This window comes from Rhamphochromis longiceps, linkage group LG3 (genome assembly GCF_057381845.1).
Source record: "Rhamphochromis longiceps isolate RC_006_pf linkage group LG3, R_longiceps_female_GT1.1, whole genome shotgun sequence".
Lineage (NCBI taxonomy): Eukaryota > Metazoa > Chordata > Actinopteri > Cichliformes > Cichlidae > Rhamphochromis > Rhamphochromis longiceps.
The window spans coordinates 22,827,250-22,851,821 of NC_140559.1; the positions used below are offsets into that span (position 1 = coordinate 22,827,250).

The following is a 24,572-nucleotide window of genomic DNA, read 5'->3' on the forward strand; positions in this document are numbered from 1 at the left end:
CAATGTTACTACGAATATTTTTTTTTTACCAATAAATATTAAGAATACATAATGAATCCCATAAATTGTGACAGAGTTTATAAACACAACAGCTTTTATAAATGCTGTAAAACACGTTTATGTTTTAATTTGTTAACCTGGTCCTTTATGACTACAGAGAGAAAGAACAAAGGATTTACCAAGTGCACTGATGTGCAGACACGTAAACACTGAAACCTCATCCAGATGTTTCACACATCACATAAAACTGATTTGGATGTTTTCTTTTCGACTAATGTGACAAAAACATACTTTAATGCATGTTTTGCTCTAAACGGCTCCCAGATCTACAGGATGTTAATTCTCCTGAGTTAACATCCTGTAGATTTGGGACCAGTTCCCTTTTTCCATGGATGCAGTGCTGGTGACCAAACTAGAACTGGTTCTGTGTTCCCATCAGGACAAGTCTGGTTCTGCTGAGAACAGGAAACTGAGGCTGTGATTCACACAGGCTCACCAAAGTCTGACAACAGCAGACTGGAGAAACATTTCCAGGTCTGATGAGTTCTGATTTGTGCTGTGACGGTCACATGGATCCATCCTGCCTCGTATCAGAGCATCGATTAAACACCACAGCGTGTTGCTGCTGACTGCGTTCATCTGTAACCATCCTCTGATTGCACTCCATGTCACAAAACTCAAATCATCTCCAGCTGGTTTCTTGACCATGACGATGAGTTCACTGTACTCAGGTCGCCTCCAGTCTCCACATCTCAAACAAATGTGTTGGAACGAGAGATTCACATCATGTCTGTGCAGCTGATAAATCTGCAGCAGCTGTGTGATGCTCTCACATCTACATGAACCAAAGTCTCAGAGGAATGTTTGCAGCACCTTGTTGAATCTCTGCTGTGAAGCATTAAAACAGTTCTGGAGGCCGAAAATCAGTACTAGGAAGGTGTACTTAATAAACTGGCCAGTCAGTGTATATTACTATAATTACATTTTAAAAACTGTAAACACAAATCTGTGGTCATATATTTTGTTGTATTCAGTGTCAGTGAAAACATGGTGCTCCGACTCAGACTCAGTTTCTCTGTTTTTTAATCAGCTTCTCATTAAAATTCAGACTTTATTCAAATGACCACAACCAGGGGGCACTTTAATGTAAACAGATGCCTCTGTGATGCATTTACTGTCAGTTTTGTAATGTTCACAGTCTGTTTAGGAGATCTGAAACACATTTTACATAAAGACAGTTGTGAAAGTGAAATTGTTCCTCCTGCTTTTAGTTTGTGGCTGAAGTTAACCTGTGTGATGTCTTTATTGTGGATGAAGTAACTGCAATTTTCTGCTGATGCATTTGTAGTAAATGACAAAGTTTCAGATCACAACATCCACAGAGACGTGAAGCTTTGTGTTTGACACGTTTTAACCACAAGATTAAACACATGAAATCATGAATCTGACTGTCTGCTGACACTTCCTGGAGAGTGAGGATGAGGAAAATCCCTCCATCCTCACACAGTTTATATAAAAAGAGAAATGTTAATGTTTTTCCCCTCTTCCTTATACTTTTACTTCAGTCTCAGTATTCCACGATTATCACGGGGCAGTGGCAGATCCAGACCAAACTAACCGCAGGCTAATATTTAAATGTTTAATATATTAAGTGAATTTATTTTCACTCATTTATTAAAGATCCAAAAGAATTTCAAAGTAAAGGTTTCACATACTGCTCTTCCTCATACCTTTACTTCAGTCTCAGTATTGCTGTATAGTATTCCACCTCCCACACCCAGGGTTACCGAACAAAACAAGGAGAGCAATATTTCATTGTTTTATATATTAATTGAAAATATTTTAGGCACTAACATAAAATCAAAAATAAATATCCAAATGAATTTCAAAGTAAAGGTTTCACATACTGTGCATGTGCACAATGTTTAAAATCCACGTCTGACATATTTGGTGGCCTGAAACAGGCAGAGTCCATAATTACAGAGAATCCAACGATGACTTTCATACCAGCTTTGATGGAAGCTGCGTCTCCTGTCCCCCATTAATGTGACTGGAAATGTCCTCAAACTGGGCAGCACTGGTGGATCATCTTTGTACGTCTGATAAGAGATGAATGCAGAGCAAACATGAGGCTGTAACTGAGGACAATAACTGATCATTGTTAACTTATTACTTTATTCTGTCATTATTGTTCATTACTGTCAGTTACAATGACTGTATGAATTGTAATGACACGACACTCGCAGTCACACAGGTCTGTTCAACATCACAAACCGCTGGTTGTCCCTCTTCCTCTCCCTCACAGCTCGTCTTCCTCCTCACTCTCAGGACTGTCCCTCTCTGCATCCTCTCCAACTAACTCCTCTGTCTCTCTGTCATCCTGCTCCTCAGCTCCTCATCATCTCCATCCTCTCTCTCTACATCGTTCTCTACTGGCCCCTGTCTAAAGCCACCTATGCACAGGGGGGGTTATGTTCAGGGATTTATGATGTTTGTAGTAAAAGAAGAGCAGCTGAACCTCTCGTCTTTGTTTTTCTTCTCTTTGACGATGATTCGTCCATCACTGACGTCTTCTTTTCCCACTGCTGAGCAGACTGCAGCTGATCGCTCTCTGCACATGAGACACACAAAGATAAATAAACCAGTGCAGGTTTTTGCAGGTAGAACAGTTGTTAGCAGTGCTGCCACACGTGTGATATAAAGAAGAGTCGTAGCATCACAAACATCTTTCTTAGAAACTGGCAGCAGTTTTCAGCAGCTCACATTTTACTACAAGGTCCAAAACCAAGACTCTTTCTAACGTTACACACACACTACAATCAGCACTGTGGTGAGAAATGAGCTTCACACATCAGTCCTGTGGAGCTCAGGGTCAATGTTGTAGCTGAGATTCATTTACATGATGCTTGGATTCATTCACTGAATTCTACTTTTACTCCACCTGTTTGCTGTCTGGTATAAACACACTATAAGCAACATGTTGTGAAGACACTATGGCAGGATAGCTCGTGAAACATCTGCTCACATCTGGTTGAATTCAGTTGTGTACATCCACAAAGAGCAGCAGGTCAGCTGATCACAGCCTGGACACTGAAAACCTGAAGCTCACGTTAGAAACGACTCTGATTATTTTCCTGTGCTGAGCCACTACAAACACTTTGAATGTTCCTCACCTGCTGAATCCACTTTAACCCTGACTGTACATATAAAACATCTTTGTTTTCCTCTGCTCATGTTCTACTTCACTGATTCAAACTGAGGATCTATATTAGAATGAACATTTAGACTGAAAGAGTTCATTAGAAATACAGAAATGTGTGTGTTGGACCAAAAATTAATTTCTGATGTTTCTGTGTTTTTCTCTAATAGTTATATTGTTAAACAGACTGTAGTGAACAGCATTTATGAATGAGTTATAAATAAAATAAAGAAATGAGCTGCTGTTGAAGTATCTTGATGACACTGTGTAATTGTACCACAATGTAATTAATTCAGTCCTTTGTGGTGAGTTAAATATCCTCATACAACTGTGATGTTATATTTCTTCAAACTTCTTGGCCACATCTCATTTTAAAAGGACATTTTAATATTAATGACACTTTTACCCATATATATATATATATATATATATATATATATATATATATATATATATATATATATATATATATATATATATCTCAAATATATATATCAAATATATATCAAATATATATATCAAATATAACTGATTGCAGTTCTATTCTAGTGACAGAAATATTCTTTCTTGCTCAAAATAAGTGGATATCGTTCATGAGAGATATAGACCTATTTAAACAAATCTCTTTTAAATTCCCGCGATGATATCTGGCACATTCCGAAAATTACGTATTAGCAACTGATAGGCTGAAGGGCTGGGCGGTCCCCGCCAAAGTTCATTTATATGAAGGGTTTTAAGGATTTTAACAGCAGGTCGCTGACAGATGCAGGTCGCTGACTGTAGATCAGTTCCGGCTTTGGCAACAATTTTCCAGTCAAATTTTCAGAAACTTTTCCCGCGAACTTTAAAAACACTCTGATCTCAGCACCCACAGAAGTACAAGTAATGGACCTGACATCAGCCTGCTGCTCGGTGATTTTCACCTGCCTTCTCTCGGCTGTCTGTTCAAGTGAGTTCAACTGATTTTTTGTTTTTTACACTGTAACTACACACTGACAACACACTGCGATCCACTGTAACTACACACTGACAACACACTGCGGTGGCAGAGATAGATCAGTGCGGTGCTTGTGTTATGATCGGAAGGTCGGGGCTTCACCGACCGTGAGGTATCCCTGAGTAAGGTACCGTCTGTACACACTGCTCCTGGGGCGCTGGACTGGTGGCTGCTCGCTGCTTCACTGACTGAATGTGTTAAATGCAGCGGACTCATTTCCTACTGGACTAACAGCAGCCCGCTGTCACTGTGAGCAGGACACAAATGTGTGAAACAAACTCCACATCTGTGCTGATGTTCGCTCAGTGTTGTACTTACTCTGAAGAGTCCCGCACGGGGGGGTTGACGTCAGAGAAGGGGGCGGGGTTTTCCGGAACCTTCTAAAGCAGAGCAGAGGCCTGGTCCTCTCCCGGTCCTACTTCTTCTAAGTCGTCTGGATATCCTCGTTAAACCTTCTAACAATGCAGAGTTTTCGCTCGGAAGTTGTTTCTACCATCTCTTTAAGGGCTGAGGTAAAACGAAACTTTATAAACTAGAAAATCCGTCAGAAGAAGGAGCGAGTAAACGCAACACTGTCACAAACGAGCCCGAGGTTTTCCTGCTAGTCTTAAAAAAGGGTTGTACTTCCTGTCCCAGTGATCAGGAGGAAACTGTCTGAATCGCTTCACATTTACATGGAAATGATCATTAATGCTGAAGCCGTGTGGGTATCAGTCACGGACCGGCCTCCCCTCGTGTGTTTTTCTATTAAGATCAGGATCATTGCCTGAAAAATGATGATGTTACCGATCAGATTCTTTCATGGTGGATCAAAATCTGATCTTCTCTGTGTTCAGAATTTCATCCATTCAGACAAGATCAACAACACTGACTGACACGCAACTCCAAAAACTAACAGAGCCTCCATCGTGTTTCACTGATGGCTTCAAAAATGTACAATTTTGATTCATCATTTAAACCTTTAACCTCTCTAATCTGTGTCGTTTCCTCTTTCAGTCCAGGAAAACATCATAGCTGTGTCCAAACAGAAGACCATTCTGACATGTCTAGTTCCAAACGACAACAACATCTTAGCTGTAAAGTGGAGCAGAGTTGACCAGAAGGAGGGATATGTCTTTTTGTACCAGGATGGGCACGTTATTCCAGATTATCAGGATTCATCTTTTAAGAACCGGGTGGATCTGCAGGGAAGACATAAGAAGGATGGAGACGTGTCTCTGATTCTGAAGGATGTCACAACTACAGATGCTGGAACATACAAGTGTCATGTTGCCCAGAAATCAGGGGAACCTATGAGCCTCATCACCACCATAAACCTGAGTGTTGTTGATCCTCCAGGTGAGTGAGTAGAGTTGAGTGTGTGTGTGATCAGAGGTGAAGCTGCTTCCTGCTTGTTGATGTTTGTTTCTAAAGATGTTGTTGATGAGACTTTGTAGAAAGCAGCTGGTCTGAGTGATGTGATCAGAGTGCAGTAGATAATGTCTGACAGCAGTTTGAAGAGGAAATGGATTCTGTTCTGTTCTTCACTCATCACCTACCTGACAGCTGACACCTCACACCTGTTTCTCACCTGCAGGTCAGCCAGGAGGACACACAGAGGATGGAGGGAAGGAGGCAGAAGAGAAGGAAGCAGGAGGGAAGGAGGATGGATCTGTTGGACTGAAAGTTGGACTTCCTGTTGGCGTTATTGTTGCTGCTATTGTTGTTGTTGGTGGTGTTTTAATCTACAGGAAACTTAAACCACAGAGTCAGGGTTCATACCAGCCTCCAGCTGAACAGCAGCCTGTTTAAAATGTGAAAATAAGATTTTCACAAGTTATTAAATGTTATTTTTGTTTGGTGCAAACATCGACAAACAGTCCAACAGAGAAACAGAGTCAGGATTCAGGATTCGCCTCCTTGAACTCTCTCAGAGGGCTTCCAGCTGACCTGAGTCTCCTGCTGCTGTTCCAGCTTCTCAGAGCAGAGACAGACGAGGACATCCTGGATTTGTTGTTCAGCATCTTTGTGAACGATTTCATCACGTTGTGTTGAACAGTTTTAAAGATGGATTCATTCCAAAAGAAGATTGAACTAATGTCGTACATTTCCTTCTTTTTCTTTAGTTTGCTTGAATTTCAGACGTGTCCTGTTTCTACTGTATGTGTAGCTGTTAGCTCGTGACCTCTGCTCCTGCTGAGCTGAAGCCTCAGACTCTTTCTGTAGTTTAAATAGACATCTATAATATATATTTGTATATATTAAATTACACTGAGCTTTTATTTATTTCTGTTTATTTATACACTTTTAAAATTATTCCTGGTACAGATTTTATTGTTTTATGTTATTATTGATAAAAAAATGAGTGGGTTTTTGTATACATGAATTCTCTTTTATAAAAAATATTTTCTAACCTGTATTCCAAAACGTTGGTTCTGTTCGTCTGGACGTAGCTTGTAAATGTCCTGTTTATAAGGTTGGGGAAACCTGCAGTCACTTGGATGAGTGACGAAGCGTTTCTCCCACTGAAAACACCACGTCCAGGTGAACAGAGTCAACTTTTGGAGATTTACTTACCTGGATGATTGAACATGCATCAAGGCCCTTTCTCACCTGTACAGTCTGTTTTTGTTCTGTAAATAAATTTTCTTAACCTGAATGTTGCTTCCTGTTGCTTCATGAGTAAATCTGAAATGAAACTGAATAAGCTGAGCTGGAATCAGTCAAAAGTGAGTTTGTGTGAAATCATCTTTGCTTCTGCTTTTAAAGTGAGTTTTTCCCAACTATCGCCATCTGGTGGCCTTCAGAGAGAATGCAGGCTTCCATGTTTTATGCTGTGTCTACAATGTATCAGTGTGGTGCTATTAGTATAAGGTGGGATGTAGATTTTGTTACATTGTACCTGTGAGCACAAACTACATGCATCAATAGGCAGGTCATGTACTTACATTCATACTGTGCTACAAACCCCTCAAAGTGCTTTTAATTAACCACATATTTATAAAGCAGCTTATTCTGGGCATTTCATCTCCCTCACATACACGACCAACCTAGAATCTTCCACTCCAGAGTAGCTGAGTGCAAACTCCACACAGAAAAAAAAGAAGCCCAGCAGGATTTGAACCTAGAACCTTCTTGCTCTGACAGGACAGCAACAACCTGCACCACCTATGGCAGAAACTGGATCTGTGCCAAAGCACCATCTCTCAAGGCGCACTCTGACATCTGTATGACCTGTGCTGCTTTCTTTTTCACTCTAGGGAACCTTGGACTTTTGAGTCTTTGTCCTTCGTGGGGTTTACCTGTGCAGGTGAGTTTGATATCAAAATCTTATTAATTTCATACGACAGCTGAGTGCTGTTGGCTGCTCACAGAGAGGACGCAGGTCTCCTGTCACCAAACCTCTGCTGTCATGTGGCAAAGCAGATGTTAGTTTTTAGATGTACTCACACACAAACAGTTTGGTGCAATTAAGTTGTGAAGACAAGATTTTTGCCGCACAGCAAGAAGGTCCTGAGTTCAATTCCAACATCAGGCCGGGGTCTTTCTGTGTGGAGTTTGCATGTTCTCCCCGTGTTTGCGTGGGTTCTCTCCGGGTACTCCGGCTTCCTCCCACTGTCCAAAGACATGCAACTTGTGGGGATAGGTTAAGTGGATAATCCAAATTGCCACTAGGTGTGAATGTGCGAATGAATGTGAGTGCGAATGTTTGTCTGTCCTTGTGTGTTAGCCCTGCGACAGACTGGCGACCTGTCCAGGGTGTACCCCGCCTCTCGCCCTATGACAGCTGGGATAGGCTCCAGCGCCCCCCGCGACCCTGAAAAGGACAAGCGGAAGTGAATGGATGGATGGATGGAGACAAGATTTTTCTGTTCATAACTCCGCTGTCACCAGCAGAGGGAGGAGTCGAGGCAACGGCTGATCTAGAGAAATCTTCTCAGGGTAGCAAAATCAAAGTCATTTCTTTACACATATTACAGAATGTAACATCTGCATATGTATCATATACATGGTTAAAATACAGGAAATATACTTGCTGCCTACTTTATATGAAAAAAAACTTTATTGTTTTCTTTAACACTCATAATTAAACATTTCACTTAAATAAAAAAGGTGAACTGTTTAGCTTATATGATAAATAAACAGCTTATATGATAAATAAACATACAATACAGAAAGCTACACGACATGAGACGGTTCATTTACAAACACTAGTCTAACTTAAGTTTCACACTCTGTTACACAATACTAACCTGATCTGCTTCTGTTGTTATAGACTGTACGTGGTTCCCACTGGTCTGACATTTCTCACTTTTACAGCTTTCAAACTGTGCTTTACCTTCTTTGTTATCTTTATTTTTTTAGCAAACTATTTTTTATTAACATTCTTTATTAACACAACTGATCTAAAAAAACAAAACAAAACATAAAAACCTACTGGGGAAAAGTTATTTTTTACTGTAAAAACCTCAGCTGTGTTTATTGGTGGTGGTAGGTATCGTCCGTGCTGCATTCACATCATCTAGTAGATCTTCTGAGGGTACTTCATGTAGATTTGGTAACCAGCTACACTGGATCCAGGTTTCAAGCTCAGTTCCTCTCGCACTCAACAATCCTTCTCCTATCGCACTTGGGGCTTTGTACCCAATCTCGGGTGGGAGTGATGATATGTCCCCCCTGACCTGGCGTCCTGGCTCCCCCTTGCCATAGCATTTGTGTTGTACCTCATCAATCTCTAGCTGTGAGAGCAGTTCCTTCTGTCGAATGTTGGAACACTGAGCTACTGGTTGTTTCACCATCCATGTGGATGTTGGGTATCGAAGACCCCATAGGTCCCTCTTCCTGTCCATGTACCTCCTTCTGCTGGGGTTACTTGTGTAGTAGCGTTCCAACAACACCCTGTTTTCATCTTTTGCACACCAATGTCTTCTTGTCCAGTAGCCACTTCTCATCAGGGTGTCCTGGTTCAAATTTGTGAGATGCTTGTTTTAGTGTCACACCAGTCCATGATTTCACTTCTCTAATCATTCCTCACATGCTCCATGATGTCCTCTTATAATAAAACATCAGACTAAACCAAGTCTGCAACTCTTGAGGTCAAAAATGTCCTCCTGTGTCCAAACTATGCTCATAAAGCACGCTGTCACATGCTTTCAATTTTATATAAACCCTCCTACAAAGCATGAATGTTAACAGTAAATGTGCACGACAAACAAATAGAAGCACTCAGAAACCATCTAGATAACTTTTATGTCAAAGGTCATGGGACATAAAATCATTGTGCATCATCTTATAATAAAAACATTTAAAAAGTTTGCTGACTTTATGCAAAAAATAAGGTTTCAAATTCTCCTGCAGATTGAAAATCAAATCAACCTTATGCAAAAGTTCAATAAGGAAGATCTGTAGTTACACATCTGTCTGCTTTCCAGGTGTTGGCACTGCTTTTCAAAATGGTGATAATGTGACAGACATCACATCTTCTTAAGATATCACACACAGAAACAATGAAGGGCAGAAGGTTTGATCATCTTAAAGAACTGAAATAAACTGAATAAAGAGGGCGAGCTGTTAAAGGAGTCCTCTGCGGTTTCTATATTCCAGCTGTGGCCACAGCTGTTTAACCTCTGCATCCTCGATCAGCTGTCCTCCAGATGCATTTTAGGACCTGAGACATACTTCCAGCTTCCAGACATGTAAAGTACATCCTTACCAGAAGCTCGGGTCTCAGAAGGAAACTTACAGTCTGTTTGTTCTACTGTAACATTAAAGGTCAAAGGTCACATGAAAACTGTCATGCATTGGGAAAACTAATGCTCCACTGCTGCCATCTGCTGGTTGCTATCATGAAGTGACTGATCTTCCCATTTACACACAGTGCATATATTCGGCGGCCACTTTATTAGGTATACCTTGCTAGATGGATGGATGGATTGTTGTCACGTTCAAGAAATTACATTAGTTACATGGCACTTTATCCTGCAGGAATCAGCCTCAGCCGACACTGTGGTTATAAAGTGATGCACACAGTCAGTTAGAATACTTCAAGCAGGCTGTGGTGTTTAAACAATCCTCAGTATGGGGTCCAAAGTGTGCCATTAAAATATCCCCCACTACACCACCAGCACCCGGTTCTCCCTTCTGCAGAAGCAACAGGATCATGCTTCTGCAAAACTCCTCTGTGATCTGTGTTGTAACTCTGAACTTATCCATATGATCCTGTTTCTGATTGAATTCTCTAAAAAGTTACATTTTCAACAGATTCTGGTTTATGTGAGTCATCTTCTTCCTTTTCGGAGCGGAATGTCAGGGATATAAAAAGGTTCTCAACTTCACTGGATCCACTTCATCATGTCTGCATGCCAATCGGTAGTGATTTGACACACACGCACAATGACTGATCAATGGTCATGAGAATTTGCACAATTATGATGAAGAAAAAGACCTCCCTGCCCATTGTTCCTTCAGTGATTCTAGTTTCAGTCATTATGCAAATGTACTGTTTATGTACTGTTTATAAGATTTGGGGAAACCTGCAGTCAGCTGAGACTGAAGAAGTCACTTGGATGAGTGACAAAACGTTTCTCCCACTGAAAACACCACGTCCAGGATGTATCGTCCAGATGAACAGAATCAACTTAATTATAGAAGTTTATTTTTATAGTACTCAAAGAGAACAGTCACAGAGCAAACATGTTGCTGCAAACACCAAAATGTCTACAAATAATTTATTACAGATTTGTAATAAGATTTTCTTCAACTTTATCTAGTAGCTGAATTTTGTTTAACCCTTTTTTATTCATGGATTTTCAACAATGATTTCCTGAATCTTTCTGTCAAACACTAGTTTAATTTCTCTACACTAGCAGAAAAGCCAAAGACTGTACAAACATGGCTTCTGCCTGACTCAAGGAATTAAGCTTAGACTTTGAATTTGAGAGGATTGTTGTGAAAAACAAAAACACACCATCATTTACCATTGTTCACGTTTTTATTCTGAAAGGCCTGGTGAAGAATTTTCTATTAAGTATGAAAGATAAATAAATTTTTTATGGCACCATCTTCTTCTTCTGCTTCTTTATTAAAGAAAGAAGAATATCTCTCCATTTGAACTTTCTGGCCCTCAGTGGTTGTATGAGATTTCATTTCATGTTCATCTCCTTTGTGAGGAGAACAAACAGAATATAAATATATAGAATTTAAATATAAATGTGAGAACCAGTTAGAGAGCAGCAGCTGGATTCCAGTTGTTGGACTGGTGGACGACTGCTGGGCTGAGCAGAGCCTCTCTGTTCTCTTTATATACAGCAAAGTGAAAGAATAAGGACATGTCAGTGAACGCATCACAGTTATAACACAACTTTCTGTTTTGGGTCACATAAATGTTGAACTTTGGACACATTTTCTGCTGCTGCATGAACAGTACATGACAAGTATCAGATCACACAGCATCTGCAGAGACGAGCAGCGTTGTTTCTGATACGTTTTAACCACAACTTGGCTCGGAGTGAAATCTAAATACTGCTGCACTCACTCTGAACCCTGATGAAGAAAGAAGAGGAGTCCCCGGAGCAGAACCAGGAAACACTGAAGAGATTATATGTCTCAGCTGGCTGGAAACTCCTGTTCCCTTGGAAAGGCTGGAGGAGGCGGCCTGGGAGAGGGAGGTCTGGTCTGTTTTTAGGCTGCTGCCCCACTGACCCGGCTGTGGATAAGCTCACATTTTACTAGAATGAGGATGTGTGCGCACTTTTTTTCCTACTCTCTCACTTTGAACTTGAGTTTGTTTGTTTTAACTTCTTTTCCTTTCTTTTCCTGTTCATAGTAAAGGAAAAGTTCAATTCTGATTAACAGATTTTTCATCTTTGTACTAAAAGATCAACAGCTGTACCTCTGTAGTCTTTGACTGTTATCTTGTGTTCGATGATGATGTCATCCATAAGTGACGTCTCCCCTGTCTGAAACACACACAGAGGACATCGGTGCAGACAGTGCAGTCCTGTCACTGACATAACCTCACAAGTATCAACAACACAAAAATAAATCACATTAATTATAGAAGTTTATTTTTACAGTACTCACAGATTTAATTTAATTTTAATTTAATTTAATTTATTACAGATTTGTAATAAGATTTGCTTCAACTTTATTTAGTCGCTGAATTTTGTTTAACCCTTTTTTATTTATGGATTTTTACTGACTTTTACTGACTGACTTTACTGACTCAAGGAATTAAGCTTAAAGTTTGAATTTGAGAGGACTGTGGTGAAAAAACAAACAAACAAAAACAAACCATCGTTCACTGTAAAGGTCGCCAGAGTTTAAAGAACTGTATGGATTGTGTAAATCTCACAGTTAAAGCCTGCTTGCTGTGTTTCCTGGGTTTCTGAGCAAAGATGAGAAACCTGCAGTCTGTCCTCTCACTTTCATTCAGGAAGAGCAGAGCAGAGCCAGGAAGAGGAGCTGAGGAAGGCAGGAAGAAGGAGCTTGGCTGAGAACAAGGACTATGTTCAGGTGTGAGCACTACAGCTGCAGCACAGCTGTGGACTCCACCCTGATCATTGTTTGAGTGAGTGAATTTTCTCTGTTTAGTTTGCTATTTAAACATATTTGAGTGATTTGTTGCCTCTGATTGGCAGCTGAAAACTATGTGAAAAATGATTGCATATTTGATAGTGGATCCTTCTTTAGCCAGGTTTGTCACACAGTTTCTTCTTATTCAGCATTTAAACAGACAGATCTGTGTCTACAGTTTGAAACAACTCACATCGAAAAAAGTTTAAATGTGGAGCAGTGCTTTCAAATGAAAAGCCTCATATTTTTACATGTTTTGCATTATTCTTATGTGTTTGATCTGGGGTCAGCCGGTACTAGAAATTGTCGATATATAATAGGGGAGACCGGGGATAGTTGTAACCTGGGTCAGTTGTAACACTTCCAATTTCTCCAATCAGGGCTAAGTTTCAAATGATGTGACTCATCCTGTGCATGCCCAATTCAGTTCTGCTATCACATGTGAAAAATCAGCACATTTTGTCAAACACAGACAATTTAACATGAAAAAAAGTAATTTGTATGCCAAAAAGTAAGTTTTTCTACTTTATTTCAAATTCTAATAGCATTATCTGCTTTGCAGTCAAACTCATCAAACTTAAATTATGTTATTTGTATGTCTATGGGGATATATTCTGTGTAGGTCTTTAGTGCTAATGTTTTAGCCGTTGGCTGTAATGTTAGCTAGTTCATGGCTATAGGAGTCTGGGTCAGTTGTAACAGCAACAGTCTGGGTTAGTTGTAACAATAATGCAGATGTTACAACTTACCACACTATTACTTTAACTTATATTAAACAAGTTGGGGCAACGACATCAGCAGAGAGAGGTTCACTGGTCGCTTTTGTATATGCGGTTAATGCCATTGGCAACACAATTCCTCCACTGTTTGTGTTCCCACACATACATTATGCAGACCACTGTGTCAGAGATTGACCAGTAGGAAGTACTGGTAGTGGAAATAAATCAGGATGGGTGCAAGAAACAGATTTCCTCATCTTTCTGAAGCACTTTGCAAACCACACCAAGGTAAGCCATGATAAAAAGTAATGGAATTGCGATGCTGGTGAACAACTACATTTTTTCAGCTTCATTGTTATGTTCAAAATTGGTGCAAGAGTTGTAGGTTATAATGCCCACTGAGCCAATGAGGCCAAACTCAAGGAAGACCAACCAAAATTAATGAAATATTCAGTTGCAGAAAATTCCATAATTTGTCTTTTTTGGGGGGTTGGAATATGTTCAAAAGCTAGATTTCTGCATTCTGTCACACACACACAGAGCTACATAAATGGCTCTAAGTGCATTCATGTGTTGAATAAACAAAGATTACATGTTAATGTTTTGTTAGTACCCTTATTTCATTGTGTTACATTTCACCCCAGGATATGTTACAACTAACCCAGACTATGGGGTTAATTGTAACATTTCACTCTTCGTGTTTGAGGCCATACCATGCAATGAGTAATTGTGCCGCAGAGAAAATAGCTGCACTATTTAATAGCAGAGACATGAAAATACTTTGCATTACATTTTGAATCCACTACCTTAAAAGAGCTTCAATTTACAGACAGAAATGTCAAAAATGTTACAACTATCCCCGGTCTCCCCTACATATGATTGAATTGAATTGAATGTATCCTCACCTAAACCTCAGACCTCTGGCATAAACATGTTATAAACATCAATACCAACTTATATTGGTACCTGATTATTACCAATACAACGGAGGCTCAGGCATGTCTGTACATGTCCGGTGGCCTGCTGTTTCCTGTCCCTGTGTGTGTATGCACACGCGCGTGTCTCTGCGCGCGTGTGTTTTCTCTCTTGCTGTGTGAGCATGCGGGGTTTTGCAAGAGTAGCATGATTGCAGTTTCCATGGTGAAATCAATGTTTACTTTCATGTTTATGTTTCACGTCTTTGGGCTGAAAAACACAAGACGGACATTCCCACAGCAGCTTTCTGTCTGTGCGTGGGAGGGGGGGTGAAAACAAGAACTCAATATAAACTCCATTCAAAAAAGTAAAATTCAGATTTTTTTCAGGATTTTCGAAATGTTTTATGTAGTTTTAAAAATAAGTAAAGTGATTCAAAATCAAATTAGGGATCATATTTTATGTTTGCAATTAAAATTTACTTACTTCTTTTGTCTTTGCAGTTTACTTTCCTTTTATTGGTTCTGCTGAGTCATTGGACGTTCCAGTAGAAACAACGGACGGAGGAATGTGAGCTATGCAGCTCTCTGATTGGTTAGAGAGAGAGCGCGTCACCAGAGTTACTTACGCTCTAGTGTCTTGTTGCGCTGCAGAGTACAGGCTGTTGTTCCTGCACGTGGCGTGTTATTCACACTTGTAAAATCTTCAGCTGTGACATATGAAGAATAAGAAGTGACAGTAGAGCGACACAGAGTCTTTATCCTCACAGTGCAGCGGTGGATTCAGCCTGTTTAAGGTAACTAACAATGCTAATGCTGTCAGACAGCACTGAGCTGTTACATTCATACACAGTGTCTTTAAAATAGTGATTAAAACGCTGCCTGTAAACAAAGTGTCATCAGACAGGATGTCATCACTAAACTTTCAAACACATCAGATTAAACTGAGCTGACAGCAAATCGTTCCTTGTATTACTGCACAAGGAAAAGACTGGAGATGACAATAATGATTTAATGGATTTTGTTTTCATTACACGTGTGCACACACTCAATCTGAATGACGACATAAATGGTGATAGTAGTGTGTGTGTGTGTGTGTTAAGAAGCCATTTGTGTCTGTGTGCTAACAACTATGTGCTAACCAGATTATTTCCCATTTAAAGAAACAAACAAAAGAACAACATGCATTAAATTATTTCATTGTAAGAATCTGATCCATAGTTCTCACTTTGCAAAGGCAGTCTGATTACAGCACTAATTGACATGTTAAAATACGTCTTTTTACAATCTCCACCTGATCACCATCCAGCAGGAGGAGCAGTGAGTCCTGAGGCTGTGCTACCAACCAGGATTTCATCTGATCCAGGTAACTTCAGGGTCTCTGTACTGCTGGGGTAAATCACCACGGTAACTTAATCAGATTAGAGATCAACAATACTGTAGTTTAGCTTTTTCTCTCACGCTGCTGATTTTGTATAAAATACACAACATATATTTTAACTTTACTTACTCAGTAAACCCTGGTTAAACTTAACAAACTGAGCTTTGTGTGACTGCTTATTCTGAACAACAGTGTTGGGGTAAGATACTCTGGGTGTGCTGAACTCACTACAGACTTTACCTCAGATGTGTAACTTCTGACTCATAAATGTGTGTTTCAATCTACACTGTGTATCAAAATCCAAAGCAATTTGACTACAAGCAAAAACCATTTTACTAATGTCTACGTAATTTACACACAATTTACTTTCAGTTTCACAAGTCTGATAATTTTCTTGCTTCCTGTGAGAACAGATGTCTAAAAATATGTGACTCTATTTTTAACTGATGTGCAGAACCTTAAATGTGTGATGAAATCACCTGAGACACAGAGATGCCCACATTTCTGCTACTGTTAGCACTTTGTGCTCTCATCTAACATCCTGTCATATCAGGTAATTCCTTCACACATTTGCTGAACATAAACATTTTGGAGGGTAAATAATCACTATTCACTGTTAGACATACACATTTGTAAATCTTAGTTTATGTTTGTGGATCATATCAGAAGCTTTGGTAACATAAACTTCTTGTGTATTTTCAGTCGACTCAGCTTCTCTTTTAAACTATGTAACACTCTGAATTTGGGATCTGCAGGACAACCTGAGATGGATACTTGCAAATCTGTGATATTCTGCTGGATTCTGCTCGTCTGCTTTTCACCGGCTGCATATACAGGTGAGACCAGCAGGTATCACTGTGTCTACTGCTGGGAACTGAATTGCTTTCATTGTCACTTTATATATATATATACAATTTAGATTATTACATTCAAAATAATTATAAAGCTCATTCACACCACGTTCACATGTATCAGCAGCACATTTGGTCTGCTGATAGAAGGAGGGACAGAGGGAAGTACTGAATAGTTGTTGCTGAGCAGTGATGTTTCATGGGATGATGACACAGCAGACTTTTCCCATAGTTACTCACACACATATTATGTGAAAATTGTAAAGAATGACCAAAAGGTAACAAAAATAGTACCAATAATCTTGATGATGATAGAAATAAGAGACAGGTTTGTATAATAATTCAGAGGCTGTCCACCTTCATAGTAATCAGATAACGAGTCAACCATTTAAAGTGATCAGTGTTTGCCGTCCTGTAGCTGTGAGCTCATCTCCTGGTAAAGATGACAAAGATGATGCTCAGTGTGGTGAACGCTTTCATCAGAGCTCTGATCTTTGATCTTCGCTGATCCTGGTTTCTTCTGTGTGTAACCTGAACGAGGGACAAGTGCTGCCAACACAGTATTAATGTGTGCTGTTTAAGTTGTTATTGTTTATGACAGCATTTTATAATGACTGTAAGTACATTTATCATTTTCCACACACTCCCAGCTCCAGCAGACTGTGAACACTAGTTGTTGATATAGATTAGATATAGATATATAGATATAAATTTGTTATTCCCAGAAGTTTGCAGCTCTAATGTGGATAAAATTCCTCTCAGGTGAAAATAGTGGACACATATTAGCATTAAGGACGTGTCTTAAATGTAATTAATCAGTTTGTATACAGCGAGTGCAGAATTATTAGGCAAGTTGTATTTTTGAGGAATAATTTTATTATTGAACAACAACCATGTTCTCAATGAACCCAAAAAACTCATTAATATCAAAGCTGAATGTTTTTGGAAGTAGTTTTTAGTTTGTTTTTAGTTTTAGCTATTTTAGGGGGATATCTGTGTGTGCAGGTGACTATTACTGTGCATAATTATTAGACAACTTATCAAAAAACAAATATATACCCATTTCAATTATTTATTTTTACCAGTGAAACCAATATAACATCTCCACATTCACAAATATACATTTCTGACATTCAAAAACAAAACAAAAACAAATCAGCGACCAATATAGCCACCTTTCTTTGCAAGGACACTCAAAAGCCTGCCATCCATGGATTCTGTCAGTGTTTTGATCTGTTCACCATCAACATTGCGTGCAGCAGCAACCACAGCCTCCCAGACACTGTTCAGAGAGGTGTACTGTTTTCCCTCCTTTAAATCTCACATTTGATGATGGACCACAGGTTCTCAATGGGGTTCAGATCAGGTGAACAAGGAGGCCATGTCATTAGTTTTTCTTCTTTTATACCCTTTCTTGCCAGCCACGCTGTGGAGTACTTGGACGCGTGTGATGGAGCATTGTCCTGCATGAAAATCATGTTTTTCTTGAAGGATGCAGACTTCTTCCTGTACCACTGCTTGAAGAAGGTGTCTTCCAGAAACTGGCAGTAGGACTGGGAGTTGAGCTTGACTCCATCCTCAACCCGAAAAGGCCCCACAAGCTCATCTTTGATGATACCAGCCCAAACCAGTACTCCACCTCCACCTTGCTGGCGTCTGAGTCAGACTGGAGCTCTCTGCCCTTTACCAATCCAGCCACGGGCCCATCCATCTGGCCCATCAAGACTCACTCTCATTTCATCAGTCCATAAAACCTTAGAAAAACCAGTCTTGAGATATTTCTTGGCCCAGTCTTGACGTTTCAGCTTGTGTGTCTTGTTCAGTGGTGGTCGTCTTTCAGCCTTTCTTACCTTGGCCATGTCTCTGAGTATTGCACACCTTGTGCTTTTGGGCACTCCAGTGATGTTGCAGCTCTGAAATATGGCCAAACTGGTGGCAAGTGGCATCTTGGCAGCTGCACGCTTGACTTTTCTCAGTTCATGGGCAGTTATTTGGCACCTTGGTTTTTCCACACGCTTCTTGCGACCCTGTTGACTATTTTGAATGAAACGCTTGATTGTTCGATGATCACGCTTTAGAAGCTTTGCAATTTTGAGACTGCTGCATCCCTCTGCAAGATATCTCACTATTTTTGACTTTTCTGAGCCTGTCAAGTCCTTCTTTTGACCCATTTTGCCAAAGGAAAGGAAGTTGCCTAATAATTATGCACACCTGATATAGGGTGTTGATGTCATTAGACCACACCCCTTCTCATTACAGAGATGCACATCACCTAATATGCTTAATTGGTAGTAGGCTTTCGAGCCTATACAGCTTGGAGTAAGACAACATGCATGAAGAGGATGATGTGGACAAAATACTCATTTGCCTAATAATTCTGCACTCCCTGTAGTTATGGTAAGCAACTCTCTGCCTACACTCTTATAAATGTGATTAAAGTGAATTATTTTTGGCTCTAATTAGTAAACACAGAGTGAGTCTGCTGCTTGAAAAGAGCAGTGAGGGAACTGTGGCTCAGGTTTGAGGGTCAACCATCATCAACCAGAGCACAGTGGTCTCTGATCATCTTTCTGATTGGCTGCTGTACCAGTCAACAGTTTAAACTTTGACCTTTAACCTCTCTGCTGTGTTGTTTCCTCTTTCAGACCAGAAAAACATCACAGCTGAGTCTGGACATGACGTCACTCTGACATGTCGAGCTCCAAACAACAACATCATTGTTGTTGTAGAGTGGAGCAGAGCTGATCTGAAGGAAGAATATGTCCTCTTGTACCGGGATGAGCAGTTTGATCCAGAAGAGCAGCATCCATCTTTTATGAACCGGGTGGATCTGCAGGACAGACAGATGAAGGATGGAGACGTGTCTTTGATTCTGAAGAATGTGACGACTGCTGATAATGGAACATATGAGTGTCGTGTCTTCATGAGAGGAGCAAACCGCAGGAAGAGAGCTCATCTGAAGACTAAGCCAATCACCACCATCAGCTTAAATGTTTCTCCAGGTGAGTGGTGAAAAGAGGTGAAGCTGCTTCCTGGTTGTTGATGTTTGTTTCTAAAGATGTTGTTGATGAGACTTTGTAGAAAGCAGCTGGTCTGAGTGATGTGATCAGAGTGCAGTAGATAATGTCTGACAGCAGTTAGAAGAGGAAATGGATTCTGTTCTGTTCTTCACTCATCACCTACCTGACAGCTGACACCTCACACCTGTTTCTCACCTGCAGGTCGGACAGGAGGAGACACAGAGGATGGAGGGAAGGAGGCAGGGAAGGAAGCAGGAGGGAAGGAGGCTGGATCTGTTGGACTGAAACTTGGTCTTCCTGTTGGCTTTATTGTTGTTGTTGTTGTTGGTGTTTTTTTAATCTACAGGAAACTTAAACCACAGAGTCAGGGTTCATACCAGCCTCCAGCTGAACAGCAGCCTGTTTGAAATGTGAAAATAAGATTTTCACAAGTTTTTAAATGTTATTTTTGTTTGGTGCAAACATCGACAAACAGTCCAACAGAGAAACAGAGTCAGGATTCAGGATTCGCCTCCTTGAACTCTCTCAGAGGGCTTCCAGCTGACCTGAGTCTCCTGCTGCTGTTCCAGCTTCTCAGAGCAGAGACAGACGAGGACATCCTGGATTTGTTGTTCAGCATCTTTGTGAACGATTTCATCACGTTGTGTTGAACAGTTTTAAAGATGGATTCATTCCAAAAGAAGATTGAACTAATGTCGTACATTTCTTTCTTTTTCTTTAGTTTGCTTGAATTTCAGACGTGTCCTGTTTCTACTGTATGTGTAGCTGTTAGCTCGTGACCTCTGCTCCTGCTGAGCTGAAGCCTCAGACTGTTTCTGTAGTTTAAATAGACATCTATAATATATATTTGTATATATTAAATTACACGGAGCTTTTATTTATTTCTGTTTATTTATACACTTTTAAAATTATTCCTGGTACAGATTTTATTGTTTTATGTTATTATTGATAAAAAAATGAGTGGGTTTTTGTATACATGAATTCTCTTTTATAAAAAATATTTTCTAACCTGTATTCCAAAACGTTGGTTCTGTTCGTCTGGACGTAGCTTGTAAATGTCCTGTTTATAAGGTTGGGGAAACCTGCAGTCACTTGGATGAGTGACGAAACGTTTCTCCCACTGAAAACACCACGTCCAGGTGAACAGAGTCAACTTTTGGAGATTTACTTACCTGGATGATTGAACATGCATCAAGGCCCTTTCTCACCTGTACAGTCTGTTTTTGTTCTGTAAATAAATTTTCTTAACCTGAATGTTGCTTCCTGTTGCTTCATGAGTAAATCTGAAATGAAACTGAATAAGCTGAGCTGGAATCAGTCAAAAGTGAGTTTGTGTGAAATCATCTTTGCTTCTGCTTTTAAAGTGAGTTTTTTTCCCAACTATCGCCATCTGGTGGCCTTCAGAGAGAATGCAGGCGTCCATGTTTTATGCTGTGTCTACAATGTATCAGTGTGGTGCTATTAGTATAAGGTGGGATGTAGATTTTGTTACATTGTACCTGTGAGCACAAACTACATGCATCAATAGGCAGGTCATGTACTTACATTCATACTGTGCTACAAACCCCTCAAAGTGCTTTTAATTAACCACATATTTATAAAGCAGCTTATTCTGGGCATTTCATCTCCCTCACATACACGACCAACCTAGAATCTTCCACTCCAGAGTAGCTGAGTGCAAACTCCACACAGAAAAAAAAGAAGCCCAGCAGGATTTGAACCTAGAACCTTCTTGCTCTGACAGGACAGCAACAACCTGCACCACCTATGGCAGAAACTGGATCTGTGCCAAAGAACCATCTCTCAAGGCGCACTCTGACATCTGTATGACCTGTGCTGCTTTCTTTTTCACTCTAGGGAACCTTGGACTTTTGAGTCTTTGTCCTTCGTGGGGTTTACCTGTGCAGGTGAGTTTGATATCAAAATCTTATTAATTTCATACGACAGCTGAGTGCTGTTGGCTGCTCACAGAGAGGACGCAGGTCTCCTGTCACCAAACCTCTGCTGTCATGTGGCAAAGCAGATGTTAGTTTTTAGATGTACTCACACACAAACAGTTTGGTGCAATTAAGTTGTGAAGACAAGATTTTTCTGTTCATAACTCAGCTGTCACCAGCAGAGGGAGGAGTCGAGGCAACAGCTGATCTAGAGAAATCTTCTCAGGGTAGCAAAATCAAAGTCATTTCTTTACACATATTACAGAATGTAACATCTGCATATGTATCATATACATGGTTAAAATACAGGAAATATACTTGCTGCCTACTTTATATATATAAAAAAACTTTATTGTTTTCTTTAACACTCATAATTAAACATTTCACTTAAATAAAAAAGGTGAACTATTTAGCTTATATGATAAATAAACATACAATACAGAAAGCTACACGACATGAGACGGTTCATTTACAAACACTAGTCTAACTTAAGTTTCACACTCTGTTACACAATACTAACCTGATCTGCTTCTGTTGTTATAGACTGTACGTGGTTCCCACTGGTCTGACATTTCTCACTTTTACAGCTTTCAAACTGTGCTTTACCTTCTTTGTTATCTTTATTTTTTTTAGCAAACTATTTTTTATTAACATTCTTTATTAACACAACTGATATAAAAAAACAAAACAAAACATAAAAACCTACTGGGGAAAAGTTATTTTTTACTGTAAAAACCTCAGCTGTGTTTATTGGTGGTGGTAGGTAACGTCCGTGCTGCATTCACATCATCTAGTAGATCTTCTGAGGGTACTTCATGTAGATTTGGTAACCAGCTACACTGGATCCAGGTTTCAAGCTCAGTTCCTCTCGCACTCAACAATCCTTCTCCTATCGCACTTGGGGCTTTGTACCCAATCTCGGGTGGGGGTGATGATATGTCCCCCCTGACCTGGCGTCCTGGCTCCCCCTTGCCGTAGCATTTGTGTTGTACCTCATCAATCTCTAGCTGTGAGAGCAGTTCCTTCTGTCGAATGTTGGAACACTGAGCTACTGGTTGTTTCACCATCCATGTGGATGTTGGGTATCGAAGACCCCATAGGTCCCTCTTCCTGTCCATGTACCTCCTTCTGCTGGGGTTACTTGTGTAGTAGCGTTCCAACAACACCCTGTTTTCATCTCTTGCACACCAATGTCTTCTTGTCCAGTAGCCACTTCTCATCAGGGTGTCCTGGTTCAAATTTGTGAGATGCTTGTTTTAGTGTCACACCAGTCCATGATTTCACTTCTCTAATCATTCCTCACATGCTCCATGATGTCCTCTTATAATAAAACATCAGACTAAACCAAGTCTGCAACTCTTGAGGTCAAAAATGTCCTCCTGTGTCCAAACTATGCTCATAAAGCACGCTGTCACATGCTTTCAATTTTATATAAACCCTCCTACAAAGCATGAATGTTAACAGTAAATGTGCACGACAAACAAATAGAAGCACTCAGAAACCATCTAGATAACTTTTATGTCAAAGGTCATGGAACATAAAATCATTGTGCATCATCTTATAATAAAAACATTTAAAAAGTTTGCTGACTTTATGCAAAAAATAAGGTTTCAAATTCTCCTGCAGATTGAAAATCAAATCAACCTTATGCAAAAGTTCAATAAGGAAGATCTGTAGTTACACATCTGTCTGCTTTCCAGGTGTTGGCACTGCTTTTCAAAATGGTGATAATGTGACAGACATCACATCTTCTTAAGATATCACACACAGAAACAATGAAGGGCAGAAGGTTTGATCATCTTAAAGAACTGAAATAAACTGAATAAAGAGGGCGAGCTGTTAAAGGAGTCCTCTGCGGTTTCTATATTCCAGCTGTGGCCACAGCTGTTTAACCTCTGCATCCTCGATCAGCTGTCCTCCAGATGCATTTTAGGACCTGAGACATACTTCCAGCTTCCAGACATGTAAAGTACATCCTTACCAGAAGCTCGGGTCTCAGAAGGAAACTTACAGTCTGTTTGTTCTACTGTAACATTAAAGGTCAAAGGTCACATGAAAACTGTCAGGCGTTGTGAAAACTAATGCTCCACTGCTGCCATCTGCTGGTTGCTATCATGAAGTGACTGATCTTCCCATTTACACACAGTGCATATATTCGGCGGCCACTTTATTAGGTATACCTTGCTAGATGGATGGATGGATTGTTGTCACGTTCAAGAAATTACATTAGTTACATGGCACTTTATCCTGCAGGAATCAGCCTCAGCCGACACTGTGGTTATAAAGTGATGCACACAGTCAGTTAGAATACTTCAAGCAGGCTGTGGTGTTTAAACAATCCTCAGTATGGGGTCCAAAGTGTGCCATTAAAATATCCCCCACTACACCACCAGCACCCGGTTCTCCCTTCTGCAGAAGCAACAGGATCATGCTTCTGCAAAACTCCTCTGTGACCTGTGTTGTAACTCTGAACTTATCCATATGATCCTGTTTCTGATTGAATTCTCTAAAAAGTTAAATTTTCAACAGATTCTGGTTTATGTGAGTCATCTTCTTCCTTTTCAGAGCGGAATGTCAGGGATATAAAAAGGTTCTCAACTTCACTGGATCCACTTCATCATGTCTGCATGCCAATCGGTAGTGATTTGACACACACGCACAATGACTGATCAATGGTCATGAGAATTTGCACAATTATGATGAAGAAACTGACCTCACAGCCCATTGTTCCTTCAGTGATTCTAGTTTCAGTCATTATGCAAATGTACTGTTTATAAGATTGGGGAAACCTGCAGTCAACTGAGACTGAAGAAGTCACTTGGATGAGTGACAAAACGTTTCTCCCACTGAAAACACCACGTCCAGGATGTATCGTCCAGATGAACAGAATCAACTTAATTATAGAAGTTTATTTTTACAGTACTCACAGAGAACAGTCACAGAGCAAACATGTTGCTGCAAACAACAAAATGTCTACAAATAATTTATTACAGATTTGTAA

General features: G+C 40.0%; 1 protein-coding gene, 2 long non-coding RNA genes and 1 pseudogene across 5 annotated transcripts in view; 3 read left to right on the plus strand and 1 right to left on the minus strand.

Annotated features, from left to right (window-relative positions):
• LOC146673465 (junctional adhesion molecule-like) overlaps positions 1 to 24,572 on the plus strand; it is an 82,886-nt pseudogene that overhangs the window by 49,425 nt on the left and 8,889 nt on the right. The window contains exon 2 of the transcript XR_014910342.1: positions 19,260 to 19,616. The product of XR_014910342.1 is annotated as a junctional adhesion molecule-like (transcript). The remainder of the gene's footprint in view (positions 1 to 19,259; positions 19,617 to 24,572) is intronic.
• LOC146673469 (uncharacterized) lies at positions 1,067 to 5,174 on the minus strand. The gene is made up of 3 exons (XR_014910483.1): positions 4,515 to 5,174; positions 2,519 to 2,611; positions 1,067 to 2,099 (listed from the first exon to the last, which is right to left on the minus strand). It is a non-coding gene; the product is annotated as an uncharacterized LOC146673469 (long non-coding RNA).
• LOC146673470 (uncharacterized) lies at positions 3,739 to 6,828 on the plus strand. Of its 2 annotated transcripts, XM_085401987.1 has the most exons (3): positions 3,739 to 4,148; positions 5,193 to 5,534; positions 5,773 to 6,828. In XM_085401987.1, the coding sequence occupies exons 1-3, from the start codon at positions 4,085 to 4,087 to the stop codon at positions 5,985 to 5,987; spliced, it is 621 nt and encodes a 206-aa protein (XP_085258113.1). In that variant the 5' UTR covers positions 3,739 to 4,084; the 3' UTR covers positions 5,988 to 6,828. The 2 variants fall into 2 exon arrangements, 1 of the variants encoding a protein (XP_085258113.1); XR_014910448.1 differs by lacking the exons at positions 3,739 to 4,148; positions 5,773 to 6,828 and adding an exon at positions 4,570 to 4,708 and having other exon boundaries at positions 5,193 to 5,282.
• LOC146673471 (uncharacterized) lies at positions 14,867 to 16,599 on the plus strand. The gene is made up of 3 exons (XR_014910494.1): positions 14,867 to 15,179; positions 15,692 to 15,748; positions 16,519 to 16,599. It is a non-coding gene; the product is annotated as an uncharacterized LOC146673471 (long non-coding RNA).

Excerpts from the sequence above, each read along its gene's own strand:
- LOC146673470 (XM_085401987.1), top strand. The coding sequence starts at position 4,085 with ATGGACCTGACATCAGCCTGCTGCTCGGTGATTTTCACCTGCCTTCTC. Across the intron at positions 4,149-5,192 it reads TCTCTCGGCTGTCTGTTCAA|TCCAGGAAAACATCATAGCT; the intron begins GTGAGTTCAACT and ends TTCCTCTTTCAG. Across the intron at positions 5,535-5,772 it reads GAGTGTTGTTGATCCTCCAG|GTCAGCCAGGAGGACACACA; the intron begins GTGAGTGAGTAG and ends TCTCACCTGCAG.